At 46.5% G+C, this 17,039-nt stretch overlaps 1 protein-coding gene across 1 annotated transcript in view; it reads left to right on the top strand.

The window, feature by feature from the left end:
- GLE1 (GLE1 RNA export mediator) overlaps nt 1-7,155 on the top strand; it is a 32,494-nt gene extending 25,339 nt beyond the window's left edge. The window contains exons 12-16 of the mRNA XM_066256044.1: nt 116-245; nt 2,326-2,430; nt 3,993-4,075; nt 5,694-5,757; nt 6,494-7,155. Coding sequence (XP_066112141.1) covers nt 116-245; nt 2,326-2,430; nt 3,993-4,075; nt 5,694-5,757; nt 6,494-6,562 — 451 coding nt within the window. The 3' untranslated portion in view covers nt 6,563-7,155. The remainder of the gene's footprint in view (nt 1-115; nt 246-2,325; nt 2,431-3,992; nt 4,076-5,693; nt 5,758-6,493) is intronic.
- The last annotated feature ends 9,884 nt before the right edge of the window (nt 7,156-17,039 follow it).

The raw sequence follows: 17,039 nt of genomic DNA, 5'->3' as shown, positions 1-17,039 counted from the left end.
GTCGATGCTCTACTGCTGAGTCAACTGGCCAGGGCCTATTGTCACTTTTAAGAATAAAAAGTAGTCTCTGATTTGTCACCCTCATTTCCACCCTGCATTGTTTCATCCCACATAGGATGCTTGGCTACCAAGTGGTGGGCTCTAAAGTGGAGGGTCAGGAGACCTTCCTGAAGCGCATGTCTGGGATGATCTGTTTCTATGCCGCCATCATCCAGCTTCGCTGGCCGTATGGGACCCGACAGGAGGTACTAGAAGGGGCTTACAGACAGTAACCAGAGGTCGACCCTTGACTGGTACTCTGTTTGCAGGAAATACAGACCTTTCTGAGAGAGGACTCTGGTTACATGCTGAGTTAAAGTATACTGCTGCTTCATGGGTGTTCTTTTTTTTTTTCTTTTTGAGAGAGAGAGAAACTGTTCCACCTAGTTGCTCCATTTCTTTGTGCACCCATTCATTGCTTCTCATACGAGCCCTGACAGGATCAAACCCATGACCTTGTACACGAGGATGACACTCTATCCACTGAGCTACAGGCCAGGGCTTCACGGATATGCTTTTAGAGACATTGATGTCGATTACTAGGGAACTTTGGATCATCAGAACCATTTGTTCAATGACTGACTCAGCTGAGGTGTTACAGATCTGAGTTTATAGTCTTATCAGATTGAGAGTCTCATATCAATCATTAATGTTAGAAGATTTTATTAGCAGAGGAGTGAGTAAGAAATTGTCATACTAGCTCTATAGTGCCTTAGGGGACATCTAGGTCACACCCTACTCATAAGTGGACAGAGCTATAGCTGGGGTCCAGGGTTTGACCTTCCAACCTGGTTCTTTTCTCAAGAGATACAGATTAGCAAAATGGAGAAGTTAATGGACTTGAAGATCTAAAGAGAAAAGAATCTAAGTTGATTGAATCCAAGAAGTTTTTATTGTGCAACTATGTCCCAGGTTCTGTGCTAAGGTGCCAAGATAATAAATGTCCACCAGGGTAACTGTTGGCCTGTGGAGTTCCTGCAACTGAAGCTGAAGCTGTGTATTAAAGGGGTCTTATAGCCTGACCCGGCAGTGGCACAGTGGATAGAGCGTCGGACTGGGATGTGGAGGACCCAGGTTCAAGACCCCAATGTCGCCAGCTTGACTGCGGGCTCATCTGGCTTGAGCAAAAAAAAAAAAAAAGCTCACCAGCTTGGACCCAAGGTCGCTGGCTCAAGCAAGGGATTATTTGGTTTGCTGAAGGCCCACAGTCAAGGCACATATGAGAAAGCAATCAATGAACAACTAAGGTGTCGCAACAAATGATTGATGCTTCTCATCTCTCTCTGTTCCTGTCTGTCTCCGTATCTATCCCTCTCTCTGACTCTCTCTATCCCTGTAAAAAATAAATAAATTAAGCCTGACCAGGTGGTGGCGCAGTGGATAGAGCATCAGACTGGGATATAGAGGACCCAGGTTCGAGACCCTGAGGTCGCCAGCTTGAGCGAGGGCTCATCTGGTTTGAGCAAAAAGCTCACTAGCTTCAACTCAAGGTCGCTGGCTTGAGCAAGGGGTTACTCAGTCTGCTGAAGACCTGCTCAAGGCACATATGAGAAAGCAATCAATGAACAACTAAGGTGTTGCAACGCGCAACGAAAAACTAATGATTGATGCTTCTCATCTCTCCGTTCCTGTCTGTCTGTCCCTGTCTATCCCTCTCTCTGATTCTCTCTGTCTCTGTAAATAAATAAATAAAACATTAAACAAAATAAATTAAAAAAGGGGTCCTATAAAGAATGTGTGAATTCCTGCTTGACCAGGCGCAGTGGACAGAGTGTTGACTTAGCATGTTGAGGTCCCAGGTTTGAAACCCTGAGATCACCAGATTGAGCATAGATCATCTAACTTGAGCGCAGGGTCACCAAGCATGGGATTATTGACAGGATCCCATGGTTGCTGGCTTGAGCCCAAAGATCCTGGTTTGAAGCCCAAGGTCACTGGCTTGAGCCCAAGGTCATTGGCTTGAGCATGGGGTCACTGGTTTGGTTTGAGCCCCCTGGTCAAGGCACATATGAGAAAGCAATCAATGAACAACTAAAGTGACACAGCTATGAGCTGATGCTTCTCATTTTTCTCCCTTCCTGTGTCCGTGTCTCTCTCTCAAAAAACAACAATGTGTGGGTTCTGGTGTGTTGGGATATTTGCCTTATGTTGTTTCTGCTCTGTGGCTTGTGCTTGGGTTAGAGGATCTGGGGGGTTATGTCTACTTGGTAATGGCTGGATGACAACATTGGGAATTTGGCTTTCTGAATAAAACGAGATCAACTCATGACCAGGTTTCTCTTTTAGGTTCACCCTCATGGCTTAAACCATGGCTGGCGCTGGTTGGCACAGATATTAAACATGGAGCCCCTGTCAGATGTGACAGCCACCCTCCTCCTTGACTTCCTGGAGGTACATAATGCAGTTATCACACAAGAGAGGGCCTTGTTGAAACAGCTTGGGCTCCTGTGTGACACAGTGGGGAAGCAGTGCAGCAGCAGAGGGTGGCGATGAACAGCCGGTGTCCGATTTTGTATTGTGCCCTCAGACAAATCTAGGTTTTTGTGCCCATTGAACTTTCCTTCTCTGTGGAGATGCCTTCTCATTGTAAAGAACCAAAAGCCGTGCGTCCTAGCACAAGGGAAAGGGGAATTGGTCTTAAGGATAGAAGAATGACCCGCAGGACCCAGGGTGGGACGGACAGTTGAACCTCATGAGGGCCTAGAACCAGAAACTGGGATGTCACTGCAGACCACGGGTCTCTCTGGGGCCACGTGGTCTTTTGTATATGCTCTTTCTACAAGTTGCTTCCTTCTTGCTCTAAAGGCCAACTCTTTAGTTCTCTGTGGGATATATCCCTCAGTCTTGGTGTGGTCACCCAGTCTGGTGGGACTGGTGCCCACCATTGTAAGTCCTAATTCTCAGAACAGAAAATATGATTAACCAGCTTGGGTCAGGTGTCTTTCTCACCCACAGGCTTCTGCTTATAAGGGGCCACCACTGCAGTATTATAGTAAGGGTGAGGGTTTCTGTAGGAAGGAGACACTTTAAAATTTTTTTAAATTGATTTTAGAGACAGAGAAAAGGAGAGAGAGGAAAAAAAAAAACCCAAACAAACCAGAAATATTTATCTGTTTATTTATGTGCCCTGACCGGGTATTGAACCGACAACCTTTGTGTATCAGGATGATGCTCTAACCAAATGTGCCATCCGGCCAGAGCAAGTTGACACTTCTTTTTTATTTGTGTTTATTTTTAAGTGAGAGAGAAAGAGACAGAGAGAGAGAAAGTGACCAGACAGGGAGGTAGAGAGGTTGAGAAGCATTAAACCGTAATTGTGGCACTTTAGTTGTTCATTGATTGCTTTTCATATGTGCCTTGACTGGCAGGCTCCAGCTGAGCCAGTGATCCCTTGCTCAAGCCACCGACCTTGGGGCTCAAGCCAGTGACCTCGGGGTTTTGAACCTGGGATCTCAGTGTCCCAGGTTGATGCTCTGTCCACTGTGCCAGGCATACTTCTTAAAGAAAGAAGGCACAGGCCATAAATCTGGGATTACTTGTCCTGTAATGTCAATAGTTTCTAGTTACCTTAAAGTTTTTGCAGTCACAGTACATGAACAATGATCCTGAGTCATTGAGAACACACGTGGGATTCTGTATATTCTGCTTAGTGAGATTGGGGTACACCAGACCTTTGGGAAGGCTTACTTTCAGTAAAATTAAAGAAGAATAGCTAATTAAGTTTGGTCATGTTTTCTGAATTACCTGGCAGGCTGGTTAAATAGAGGTATGCCATATACAGAGAAATGCTTCAAAAAAAGTTGGATTTTTTCATTTATTCCCTTGGTTGCTAGCTATGTGGCATTCTGTGGCTGAAATTCTTAATAGGAGGGGAAGGCCATTTGTGGTTTCTGGATCTTTTGTATGAGTGAAGTTCCATTGTCCGCTCTGACAGGACCTGTCTTTCTCTCCAGGTGTGTGGGAATGCCCTCATGAAGCAGTATCAGGCGCAGTTCTGGAAGATGATGCTTCTTATCAAGGAGGACTACTGTCCCAGGTATTAGACTTGTTGAGCAGACACCAGGGATTCAGTAGGTAGAACTCATGACATCAGATACCCATGGGTGCTGTTACATGCTGTTTTTGACTCAATTAAAAACACCTGCATTGCCTGACCTGTGGTGGTGCAGTGGATAAAGTGTCAACCTGGAAACACTGAGGTTGCCAGTTCAAAACCCTGGGCTTGCCTGGTCAAGGCACATATGGGAGTTGATGCTTTCTGCTCCTCCCCCCTTCCCCCCCCCCTCTCTCCCCTCTCTATAATGAATAAATAAAATCTTTAAAAAAATAAAAAAATAAAAAAACCACCTGCATTAATGCCCTGGCTGGTAAGTCAGTTGGTAAGTGTCATCCCCATATGCCAAGGTTGTGGGTTCGATCCCCTGTCAGGGCATATATAAGAATCAACCAATGAATGCATAGATAAGTGGAACAATTCAGTGTTTCTCTTTCTTTCTCTAAAATCAATAAGTAAATATTAAAAAAACAAAAATAATAAAAACCACCTGAATGGGAGTGTGACATCTACTCCCATCTTTCTCCTCTTTGATATTGGAATAAACATTTTGAAGAGTCTCTCTTAAATATTGTTGGTTCAATGAAAAAATGAATAGGAAGAACTTGGATTCAGAGAGCTGAATTCATTTTTTTTAGGACTTTATTTATTCATTAGAGAGGAGAGAGAGAAGGGAGGAGGAGCAGGAAGCATCAACTCCCATATGTGCCTTGACCAGGTAAGCCCGGGATTTCGAACTAGCAACCTCAGCTTTCCAGTTTAACGCTTTATCCACTGCACCACTGAAGGTCAGGCCCTGAATCCATTTCTTTGAATTAATTCTTTTCCAAATGCCCCGATATAATCTGGGATGGTGACTAAATTTTTAATGTTTATTTTATTGATTTTAGAGAGAGAAAGAGAGAGACAGGCAAGAACTTCAGCCTGTTTTTATATATGCCCTGACTGGGGATTGAACCTCTGCACTTTGGGATGATACTCTAACCAGCCAAGCTATCCAGCCAGGTCTACATGCAGTTTTGATTTATTTATTTTTTTTAATTTTATTTATTCATTTTAGAAAGGAAAGAGAGAGGGAGAGAGAGAAAGAAACAGAGAGAGAGAAGGGAGGGGAGCAGGAAGCATCAACTCCCATATGTGCCTTGACCAGGGAAGCCCAGGGTTTCGAACCGGCGACCTCAGCATTTCCAGGTCAACACTTTATCCACTGCGCCACCACAGGTCAGGCTGCAGTTTTGATTTAAACCAAGGAATCATACTTCCTCAATTAATCAGTTGAAGAAACTAACTCTTCAACCATGTTGCTTGACTCTAGTGTGGCATTCACTTTTAAGTACCCTTCACTCCTCCCTACTTGTTGGCATTTCAGGTGGGGGAAAGGCTTTGCCAGCCCTTATGCCACCTGATCACAAAGACCTCAGAGAGGAAGAGTGTTCTCTTTCCTTAACCCTCTTATTTGAAAAGAAAGTTGAGACCATTTGGAAGAGCAATTGTATTCTTAGTCTGGAAGACATCTCTGTGAGTCATCTATCTCCTCTTTCCCCTAACTCCTCTCCAAGATAGGTGTCACTCACCACATGTCTTCTTTCTGTCCCCGCAGGATCGAAGCCATCACAAACCCGGGAGAGATGGGTTCTGTCAGCCGCCTGCAGCATTTCTTAGAGGTAAGGTGCCCTCCGGCCGCTGCGTCCCGAGCTGCCCTCGGTCTCCGTGTGCCTGTGCCTGACACGTCTTGGACCTCCAGGCGCTCTCTTTGCAGTCTCTTCCTCTTGATTTTTCCAAACCCTGCTTGTTTATATATATAATTTGTCCTGAACCTTAAGGGCTGCCATTGCTCCTTCCTCCATGTCCATGCTGCCCGGGGCGAAGCTACCCTAAGAGATGAACAGAACCTGTTTAATGTGTCCTGTCTCAGCCATACAGTTTTGGCATTTTGGCCAAGGTTCTTTTCTTAGTCTTTGGCCTGGGGAGCTGATGAGTGTCCTGCTCACTTTTCTCCATGAGCACAGACTGCACTTTCAGCCAGACTCCTCATATTTCCAAGTGCCAGCATTTTTAAGCAGTTTATTTTGACTAATAAGTTAGATCTCTGTGGTAGATCTGCCAACAAACCCCACTGACTTCCTGTTTCCAGGAGCCCAGTTGGGAAACCAGCAGTATTGAAAGATGAGGCTGGGCTATGGGAGATGAGAGAGGACGGACAAGATGGTAGCATAGCGTTCGTCCTCAGCAGAAGCCAAAGTCTTACCCACTGCCGTCAGTCCTGCTGACTTTGGCCTGTTTTGAGCCCTGTTCCATGGGACTTCAGTTTGCTGTCCCTCCAAGTTTCTTACCATTGTTAAGTATAGGAAGCAGTGTTATTGGAAACTCATTCTGTTTTCTTCTTCTTTCCCTGATCAGAAATGTTTGCAGCGCAAGGAGATTCCTGTTCCCAAGGGCTTACTGACTTCCTCCTTCTGGCGTTCCTGATGTCACTTCGTCACCCACTGTCACTGCTTTGTTTTGGAAGGGCAGTAATAAAGCAACTGAACATAGCCGTGTTTGGGAGAGTTGTGTGAGATTTAGAAACCTACCAGTATGTATTTTTGTATATTTATATCCTGTGACTGGGAAAGGAGGTTTTTTTGGGTTTTTTTGTTTTTGTTTTTTTACAGGGACAGAGAGAGAGTCAGAGAGACGGATAGACAGGAACAGACAGACAGGAAGGGAGAGAGATGAGAAGCATCAGTCATCAGTTTTTTGCTGTAGCACTTTAGTTGTTCATTGATTGCTTTCTCATATGTTCCTTGACCGTAGGCCTTCAGTAGACCGAGTAACCCCCTGCTGGAGCCAGGGGCCTTGGGTCCAAGCTGGTGAGCTTTTTTGCTCAAACCAGATGAGCCCGTGCTCAAGCTGGCAACCTCGGGGTCTCAAACCTGGGTCCTCCGCATCCCAGTCCAACGCTCCATCCACTGCACCACTGCCTGGTCAGGCGGAAAGGAGGTTTTGATGGGTCACAAAACCTAGGCAGTCTGACACCCCGTACGGGATCCACAGGAGAGAATAGATGGATTTGGCCTTTTTCTCTTTGGCAAAAACTAGGAGGAGGTGTTTAGCACATGATTCCCATGTTTTCTTTCCTTTGTCTCCAGTATCTTTCAGAAAGTAGGTAATACCTTAGGCGTTTCACTCAGAGCTTAAGTGAGCCCACCACTTTAAAGTGTCACACAGGGCCTGACCTGTGGTGGTGCAGTGGATAAAACGTCGACCTGGAAATGCTGAGGTTGCCGGTTCGAAACCCTGGGCTTGCCTGGTCAAGGCACAAATGGGAGTTGATGTTTCCAGCTCCTCCCCCCTTCTCTCTCTCTGTCTCTCCTCTCTCTCTCTCTCTCTCTCTCTCTTTCTCCCTCTCCTCTCTAAAATGAATAAAAAAAGTTGTTCAATTCTTTCTTTATTTATTTTTATTAATTCATTTTAGAGAGAGAGAGAGAGAGAAAGAGAGGAGGAGCAGGAAGCATCAACTCCCATATGTGCCAGGGAATCCCGCCCTCCCTCCAATACCCACTCCCGCCCATGGCATCGGGGAGGGCGAGGCGCTGACTCTGCGGTGTAAGAGAGCGAGTGTTTGCACAAATTTCAGTCCTCTCTGGGAAGCCAAACTGGATTTTTGTAGTGAGTTTAGTCAGGCAAATCTATCATCATCCATTCAGCAGGACCAGTAAAATAATAATAAAAGCAGTTCTCAGTTCCTCCCTAACGCCTTTATTTAACCTCTATTTCATTGCATGGATGCGCAGCTCATGTATAACATGACCAGCCTCATCTCAGCCCATGTTAATTCAAAATAAAAACCAAGAAAAAGGGCACCTGCCCTGGTTCATGCATCCCTAGTCCTCCAGGCCCTGGATTCCAAGGGGGGGGGGGGGGCAAACAGGGCTCTGGGTTCAATGGAACACGGGTAAGTCCCAATCCCAGACACTAAGCTGTGCCTGACGCCATTCAGGACGGAGTCCATGTCTGCCGCAGGCATTCCCTCCGGATTTCTAATCGCTGCACAAGCTGAGGAAGGCAGAGCAACCGTGACCCAGCCTGTATGTTAAGGGTTTGGGCCTCGACTACTGAGTGACACTTTATTAAATTTTTTTTTTCCAAATTTTAAAAAATATTGTTCAGCCTGACCTGTGGTGGCGCAGTGGATAAAACGTCGACCTGGAAATGCTGAGGTTGCCGGTTCGAAACCCTGGGCTTGCCTGGTCAAGGCACATATGGGAGTTGATGCTTCCAGCTCCTCCCCCCTTCTCTCTCTCTGTCTCTTCTCTCTCTCTCTCTCTTTCTCTCTCTGTCTCTCCCTCTCCTCGGGGGAGGAGCTGGAAGCATCAACTCCCATATGTGCCTTGACCAGGCAAGCCCAGGGTTTCGAACCGGCAACCTCAGCATTTCCAGGTCGACGTTTTATCCACTGCGCCACCACAGGTCAGGCTGAACAATATTTTTTAAAATTTGGAAAAAAAAAATTTAATAAAGTGTCACTCAGTAGTCGAGGCCCAAACCCTTAACATACAGGCTGGGTCACGGTTGCTCTGCCTTCCTCAGCTTGTGCAGCGATTAGAAATCCGGAGGGAATGCCTGCGGCAGACATGGACTCCGTCCTGAATGGCGTCAGGCACAGCTTAGTGTCTGGGATTGGGACTTACCCGTGTTCCATTGAACCCAGAGCCCTGTTTGCCCCCCCCCCCTTGGAATCCAGGGCCTGGAGGACTAGGGATGCATGAACCAGGGCAGGTGCCCTTTTTCTTGGTTTTTATTTTGAATTAACATGGGCTGAGATGAGGCTGGTCATGTTATACATGAGCTGCGCATCCATGCAATGAAATAGAGGTTAAATAAAGGCGTTAGGGAGGAACTGAGAACTGCTTTTATTATTATTTTACTGGTCCTGCTGAATGGATGATGATAGATTTGCCTGACTAAACTCACTACAAAAATCCAAAGTTTGGCTTCCCAGAGAGGACTGAAATTTGTGCAAACACTCGCTCTCTTACACCGCAGAGTCAGCGCCTCGCCCTCCCCGATGCCATGGGCGGGAGTGGGTATTGGAGGGAGGGCGGGATTCCCTGGTACTGTTGAAGTGACCCATTCTATGAATTCTTTACTATGGTGCCAAAAAATAAGTAATAAAGCTTGAATTTTTAAAAAACCATTACTGGGCCCTGGCCGGTTGGCTCAGCGGTAGAGCGTCGGCCTGGCGTGCAGGGGACCCGGGTTCGATTCCCAGCCAAGGCACATAGGAGAAGCGCCCATTTGCTTCTCTACCCCCCTCTCTTTCCTCTCTGTCTCTCTCTTCCCCTCCTGCAGCCAAGGCTCCATCTTTAGAGCAAAGATGGCCTGGGTGCTGGGGATGGCTCCTTGGCCTCTGCCCCAGGCGCTAGAGTGGCTCTGGTCCAGAAGAGCGATGCCCCAGAGGGGCAGAGCATCGCCCCTGGTGGGCGTGCCAGGTGGATCCCGGTCGGGCGTATGCAGGAGTCTGTCTGACTCTCTCCCCGTTTCCAGCTTCAGAAAAAAAAAATACCAAAAAAAAAAAGAAAAGGGGAAAAAAAAAAACCGTTACTGGTCTCTAGTAGGTTCAATATGATCAATTCCCCATGCCTTGAGCTATGTCAGTCACTGAGGGCATGGTAGTGCCCAAGTCCAGGTATAGAGAAGTGTACCTTTTCCTTTCTTGTTTTCTAGACCTTCACCTTGGGAAAATTCCTTTTTTGGAATTATGTACCAATAACTGATGTTGTTTTATCTAGCAGAAACGGGAACATACTGGAGTCTTGTAATGTGGTCACAATGGAAGGAACTCTGGGAGACTTGGCCTTGACTTACTTTTAGGTTCTGTGGCCTTGGTTAGGCCACTCAGCCTCTCTGAGCCCCGCCTGCAAACACAAGAATTGGACTGGTCAGGAGATCAGTGGGCTTTTTAGTCTGTGCCCTGTGGCAGAGCTTCCTGGCTGAGTGTCCTGGCACCCTGATGTCCGTAGCCCACCTGCAGCCCCCAGGGCCAGTGGCCATCTGCACTTCCTCCCTTTACCTGTGCTTTACAAATGGCTTCATCTTCTAAGTATCATGACCGGGAACAGTTTGGGAAGCACTGACTTCGGGGTGTTGAGTGGATGAGCCTCAGCCCTATAATCAGTCAGCATATAGAGGCTTTTATGCAAATTTTCAAAGGGCATCTGTTTCTTCAAGATATTACTTCCATCTTCTGGAAAATTGTCCTACTCAGCCCTGGTCGGGTAGTTTAGTTGGTTAGAGAGTCATCTCTATACTCCAAGTTACATGTTCAATCCCAGGTCAGGGCACCTACAAGAAGTAACCAAGGGATACATAAATAAGTGGAACAACAAATTGATGTCTCTCTCAAATCAATGGAAAAAACAGGTTTTTAATTAAAAGAAAAAAATTTAGAAAAAATAAAATTGTCTATTCATCTCTATGAAAGTCTGATCGAGGTGAATGATCAAGCTAGAGTTACGCAGCTCACCTTTCTGGGATCCCCTCTGCCACAGCATTCCTGCTTTGGGGGGTTGGGAATAAAACAATTTATTGGGGCATCTGCATACAGATGGGCTGAGGCCCTAAGTGGTGTGGTGTGAGCCATATTTTCACTTTCTGTGCTGTACATGTTGGGGTTCCATGTAAGGTGAGATAAGGAAAAGTCCCTCGGCCGAAAGTGAAATGTGACAAATCACTGGACAAGATGATCCTCAGGTCTCTGCTGCTTTGAATTTGTGCCACCCCACAGAAAACATCTCCCGATATTTGAATGTTCTATCTCTAGGCATGTTTAAGAGCAGCCTTGCATGTGTCATTCAATGCTTGGAATTCTTGATGGTAAACCAAGAAGAGGGAGTTGGGGAGGCCAGGTCTTTGATACTCACTGATGGTGTCACCTTCAGGGATAGTGATTGCTAGCCGATAGATGCAACTCCTGGCGGGTAGTCGCATCAGATTCCTTAATACCAAGGGCTGCATCCTGTTTTAAATTCAAGTACTCACTTGCCTGCTTGCCTCCTTTCAGGCTCGACCTCATTTCTCAGGCAGAGTGCCCATATTTCTGTCATATCATTGTTCTACATCATTAGAGCAAATTTGATGAGGAGTTGGTAATTCCAGTCAAGAAACAGGACACATCCCTTGAATAGGAGAATGGAGTTCTGGGGGTTTGCACCCAGGCACCCCTGCTTCTCAAGCTCCCGATGATGATAGCAGTGACATCATTAGGTGTGGGTGTCTATCATCTCGGTGCTGGGACAACCGAGAGAGCCACAGAGCTTTACACAGGTGTCTGTCAGGCCTGGAAATTCATTCCCTGTTGTCTGTTCCCCCTAATGAATTCCTGATACCGGTTTCCTGCAGAACGCAGACGGAGTGCTGGGTTCCTCCAGCAGTGGGATGACTTGATAAAAAACTCCCATTTTAAAGGGATTTATTCTCTACAGCCAGGCTTCGCTGTTTAAAATATAGTACTTTATGCAGATGACATATTCAAGAAACAGTTTTCTTTTAGCACCTTAAGTATGATTGCACTAAAGGTATTATGTGACCCTGGTCTATATGTTAGATAATATATTAGACATGTCAACATTAATTTCCTGACTTCGATTATTGTACTGTGCTTATAAATGAATGTGTTTTGGCCGTGGTAGGGTAGCTCAGCTGGTTATTGTCCCGATAGCCAAGGTTGCCAGTTCAATCCCCAGTCAGGGCACATATAAGAATCAACTAGCGAATGCATAAGCGGAACAACAAATTGATGTCTCTTTCTCTCTCTCAAAAAAAAGTGAATGTCTATGTACTTCAGAAATACACATGAAGTACAAAGGGATAATATCTGCAACTTATTCTCAAGTGGTTCTGGGGGTGGGAGTGAGTATACGTGTGTGTGTGTGCGCGCACGCATGCGTGCATGTACATAAATATGTAATACATAGAATAATAAAGCAAATGTGGTCAAATGTTAAACTGGAGAATCTGGGTGTAGGGTATATGAGATTTCATTCTATTGTTCCTGTAACTGTTCTGTGAATTTAAAATCATTTCAAAATTATAAGCCTGACCAGGCAGTGGTGCGGTGGGTTAAGCGTCACACTGGGATGCGGAGGACCCAGGTTTGAGACCACGAGGCCGCCAGCATGAACATGGAATCATCTGGTTTGAGCAAGGCTCACCAGCTTGAGCCCAAGGTCGCTGGCTCGAGCAAGGGGTCACTCACTCTGCTGTAGCCCCACGGTCAAGGCACATATGAGAAAGCAATCAAGGAACAACTAAGGAACTGCAACGAATAATTGATGCTTCTCATCTCTCTCCTTCCTGTCTGTCCTTATCTGTCCCTCTCTCTGACTCTGTCTATCTCTGTCACCAAAAAAAATAAAATAAAAATTATAAGATAATCCTCCCTACAACCATCAAAACAAACAAAAAACCATGCTTACAGTCTAATGAGGTGACAAAATCAAGGTCTGGAGCCTACAGTGAAGGTTACCTTGAAGCTGTCATCAGCCTGTGGCAGCAGGAGTGGAGAGTTGACTTCAAACAGGTTTTGCAAGATGCTTCCTACTTAAAGTGATACAGGTGACTTGGAGAGTGGAATTTTAATTCAATGGAGAGTGTGAGTTATGAACTTGGAGCACCTGATGGTTTGAGCCGAAACTTATGGGAGCTCAAAAGATAGATGTATTTTACTTAGGTAGGACAGCTTTTCCCGGAAAGTATTTCTGCAGGATTCTAAAAAAAGTTCAGTAGTGAAAGAAGTTTGGGAACTAGGCACTTTGTTCAAAGTCAGCGAGTGAAGGAGTCCAAGTAAGAATTGTTGAAGGTGGTGATGGGCATGTGGAGGTTCATTGTACTGTTCTGTTTACTAGCTTTATCTTTGAAACCTTCCATAATAAAAAGTGTCAATTCTATGTCAGTTTATTTATTTATTTATTTATTTTCTTTTTCATTTTTCTGAAGCTGGAAACAGGGAGAGACAGTCAGACTCCCGCATGCGCCCGACCGGGATCCACCCGGCACGCCCACCAGGGGCGACGCTCTGCCCACCAGGGGGCGATGCTCTGCCCATCCTGGGCGTCGCCATGTTGCGACCAGAGCCACTCTAGCGCCTGGGGCAGAGGCCACAGAGCCATCCCCAGCGCCCGGGCCATCTTTGCTCCAATGGAGCCTTGGCTGCGGGAGGGGAAGAGAGAGACAGAGAGGAAAGCGCGGCGGAGGGGTGGAGAAGCAAATGGGCGCTTCTCCTGTGTGCCCTGGCCGGGAATCGAACCCGGGTCCTCCGCACGCTAGGCCGACGCTCTACCGCTGAGCCAACCAGCCAGGGCTCTATGTCAGTTTAAAAAGGACTTATCGGCCCTGGTCGGTTGGCTCAGTGGTAAAGCGTCGGTCTGGCGTGCAGGAGTCCTGGGTTCGATTCCCGGCCAGGGCACACAGGAGAAGCGCCCATCTGCTTTTCCACTCCTCCCCCTCTCCTTCCTCTCTGTCTCTCTCTTCCCCTCCTGCAGCCAAGGCTCCATTGGAGCAAAAAGTTGGCCCGGGCGCTGAGGATGGCTCCATAGCCTCTGTCTCAGGCGCTAGAATGGCTCTGGTTGCAACAGAGCAACACCCCAGATGGGCCGTATTGCCCCCTGGTGGGCATGCCAGGTGGATCCTGGTCAGGCGCTTGCGGGAGTTTGTCTGACTGCCTCCCCATTTCCAACTTTGAAAAAATACAAAAAAAAAAAAAAAAAAAGGACTTATCTGACAAGGATTTTTGGTGCCTTAACTCTGTTGCTTTGAATTTTTAACCTCCAAGAGTTTGCAGTGTTTCCCGAATTGAACATGAAACTCCTACTTCAAAGCTTCTCTTGGGCCTATTATTTCTGGGAATATACTTTTTGGGTTTTGTTTTTTCTTTTAATTTATGGATTGATTTTTAGAGAGGAAGGGAGAGAGAGAGAGAGAAAGAGAGAGACAGAAACACTGATCTGTCCATGCATGTGCCCTGACCACGGATCAAAACCACAACCTCTGTGCACTGGAACGATACTCTAACCAACCCAGCTATGCGGCCTGGGCCACTTTTTGAAATGCTTTACTTGGAGGTTAGGGTAGTTGAGAAAGTATCTTGAAGAGAGTATTTGATCCAGATACTTAAAAATCAAAAAATTTAAAAGTGAAAAAGCCTGAAAATAATTTTATTGTAGATACTCATGTGAACATCTCTGTGAATACAGATATACAAATATATAAATAGTTCTTTCTTTTTTTTAGCGAGAGAGATACAGACAGGGACAGACAGGAATGGAGAGAGATGAGAAGCATAGATTCGTCGTTGCGTACCTTAGTTGTTCATTGATTGCGTTCTTATATTTGCCTTGACCAGGCGGCTCCAGCTGAGCCAGTAACCCCTTACTCAAGCCAGTGACCTCAGACTCAAATCAGCGACCTTGGGCTTCAAGCCAGCAAACATAGGATCATGTCTATGGTCCGACACTCAAGCCTGCAACCTTGGGGTTCTGAACCTGGGTCCTCAGCATCCCAGGCTGACATTTTATCCACTGTACCACCACCTGGTCAGGCACAAATACAGTTCTTAACTAGAGTCAGTTCTCATGTTGTTCTGTGTGCTGCTATCTTTCAATAGTATCTCAGTTTCAAGTCAATCAGTATGAATTATATCACGAATATAGTCTTGAATTTATGAACCATTTTTCACCTGGTGACTAGTTGCTTCTTATTTTTTACAATTAATATCTTTTTTTTTTTTTTTTTTTTTTACAGAGACAGAGAGAGAGTCAGATAGGGACAGACAGACAGGAACAGAGAGAGATGAGAAGCATCAATGATCAGTTTTTTGTTGTGGCACTGTAGTTGCTCATTGATTGCTTTCTCATATGTGCCTTGACCACGGGCCTTCAGCAGACCAAGTAACCCCTTGCTCAAGCCAGCGACCTTGGGTCCAAGCTGGTGAGCTTTGCTCAAACCAGATGAGCCTGCGCTCAAGCTGGTGACCTCGGGGTCTTGAACCTGGGACCTCAGCATCCCAGTTCGACACTTTATCCACTGCGCCACCACCTGGTCAGGCACAGTTAATATTCTTAAATATTTATCTTGTCCTGCCTCCTTAGGGTAAATGCCTAGCTGTAACATTGTGTCAAATGGCATGCAAATTTTATATTCTGATCCATTTGCCCAATCACTCTTCTAGAAAGTTTCTACTTAAGATGGGTAAGATTTGTCAGGCAGAAATAAGGGCGGGAGGGGTATCAGGAAAGAAGGACATTGTGATTGGAGGCAAAAGCATGAAGTTGGAAAAATAAAAAACCTGTCTCCGAAGTGGCTAAGCTAGATCTGTAGAGAAGCATGAGGAATGGCTCTGGAAGGGAAGTCGGAACAAGTGTGTGGATGCTCCAGAATCTGTTTAATTTGGAGGACTCTAGGCAATGAAGAGCTTCTAACATTTTTTTTGAAAACTGACATGGCTTGTGAAACCAATTCCATCTGTGTGCTCAGGATGAACAGGAGGGACAGATACTTTGGGTGCCTGGCAGGTAGTCTCAACAAAGGACACGTGGAATCAGCACAGGGGAGGGGGACTCTGTGCTGTCACCTGTAGTCCTTTTTTTTTTTTTTTTTTTTCTGAAGCTGGAAACGGGGAGGCAGTCAGACAGACTCCCACATGCGCCCGACCGGGATCCACCCAGCACGCCCACCAGGGGGCGATGCTCTGCCTATCCGGGGCGTTGCCCTGTCACAACCAGAGCCACTCTAGTGCCTGAGGCAGAGGCCACGGAGCCATCCCCAGCGCCCGGGCCATCTTTGCTCCAATGGAGCCTCGGCTGCGGGAGGGGAAGAGAGAGACAGAGCGGAAGGATAGGGGGAGGGGTGGAGAAGCAGATGGGCGCCTCTCCTGTGTGCCCTGGCCGGGAATCGAACCCGGGACTTCTGCACGCCAGGCCGACGTTCTACCACTGAGTCAACTGGCCAGGGCCACCTGCAGTCCTTTTAAGCAAGGCCTTCTCAAGGCCATGTTCCCAACAGCTGGCAGACCTCTTTAGTGTGGTCCCTGATTTCAGAAGCAGTCACTCACTGTGTTGTTGTTTTAATTTTAAAATATACATAACCCAAAATTGACTATTTTAACCATTTCCAAGGCATGGCATTAAGTACACTCACATTGTTGTGAAACCGTTACCACCGTCCTCCAGAGCTTTTTCTTTTTTGGTGACAGAGACAGAGAGAGACAGATAGGGACAGACAGATAGGAAGGGAGAGAGATGAGAAGCATCAATTCTTTGTTGCAGCTCCTTAGTTGTTCGTTGATTGCTTTCTCATATGTGCCTTGATGACAGGGCTACAGCTCAGCGAGTGACCCCTTGCTCAAGCCAGTAACCTTGGGTCCAAGCTGGTGAGCCCTGCCCAAACCAGATGAGCCTGTGCTCAAACTGGCAACCTTGGAGTTTCAAACCTGGTTCCTCTGCGTCCCAGTTCGACACTCTATCCACTGTGTGACTGCCTGGTCAGGCTCTCTAGAGCTTTTTCATCTTCCCAAACTGAAACTCCATCCCTACTGAACACTTTACTCCCCAGTGCCCCTCCCCCAGCTGTCAGCAGCCCCTGCTCTATGGGTTTGACTATCCTAGGGACCTCATGTAAGTGGAATCTACAACATTTGTTCCTTTGTATCTGGTTTATTTCACTTAGCATAATGTCTTCAAGATTGTCCAGTTACTGTTTTGAAGTTCTGTGCTGGTCCTTGCCAGCCTGGACAGTCACGTGGGAAAAAGTGCCGTCCACTTGCCAGCAGGACTCCCTTGGGAAAATGAAATGGTGGGAGTGCTGGTGCTTGCTTGTTCACTTTGCTGTGTGTGTGTGTGTGTGTGTGTGTGTGAGAGAGAGAGAGAGAGAGAGAGAGAGAGAGAGAGAGAGAGAGAGACTTAGAGAG

This window comes from Saccopteryx bilineata, chromosome 2 (genome assembly GCF_036850765.1).
Source record: "Saccopteryx bilineata isolate mSacBil1 chromosome 2, mSacBil1_pri_phased_curated, whole genome shotgun sequence".
Lineage (NCBI taxonomy): Eukaryota > Metazoa > Chordata > Mammalia > Chiroptera > Emballonuridae > Saccopteryx > Saccopteryx bilineata.
This window is presented reverse-complemented; position numbering and strand designations above follow the sequence as displayed.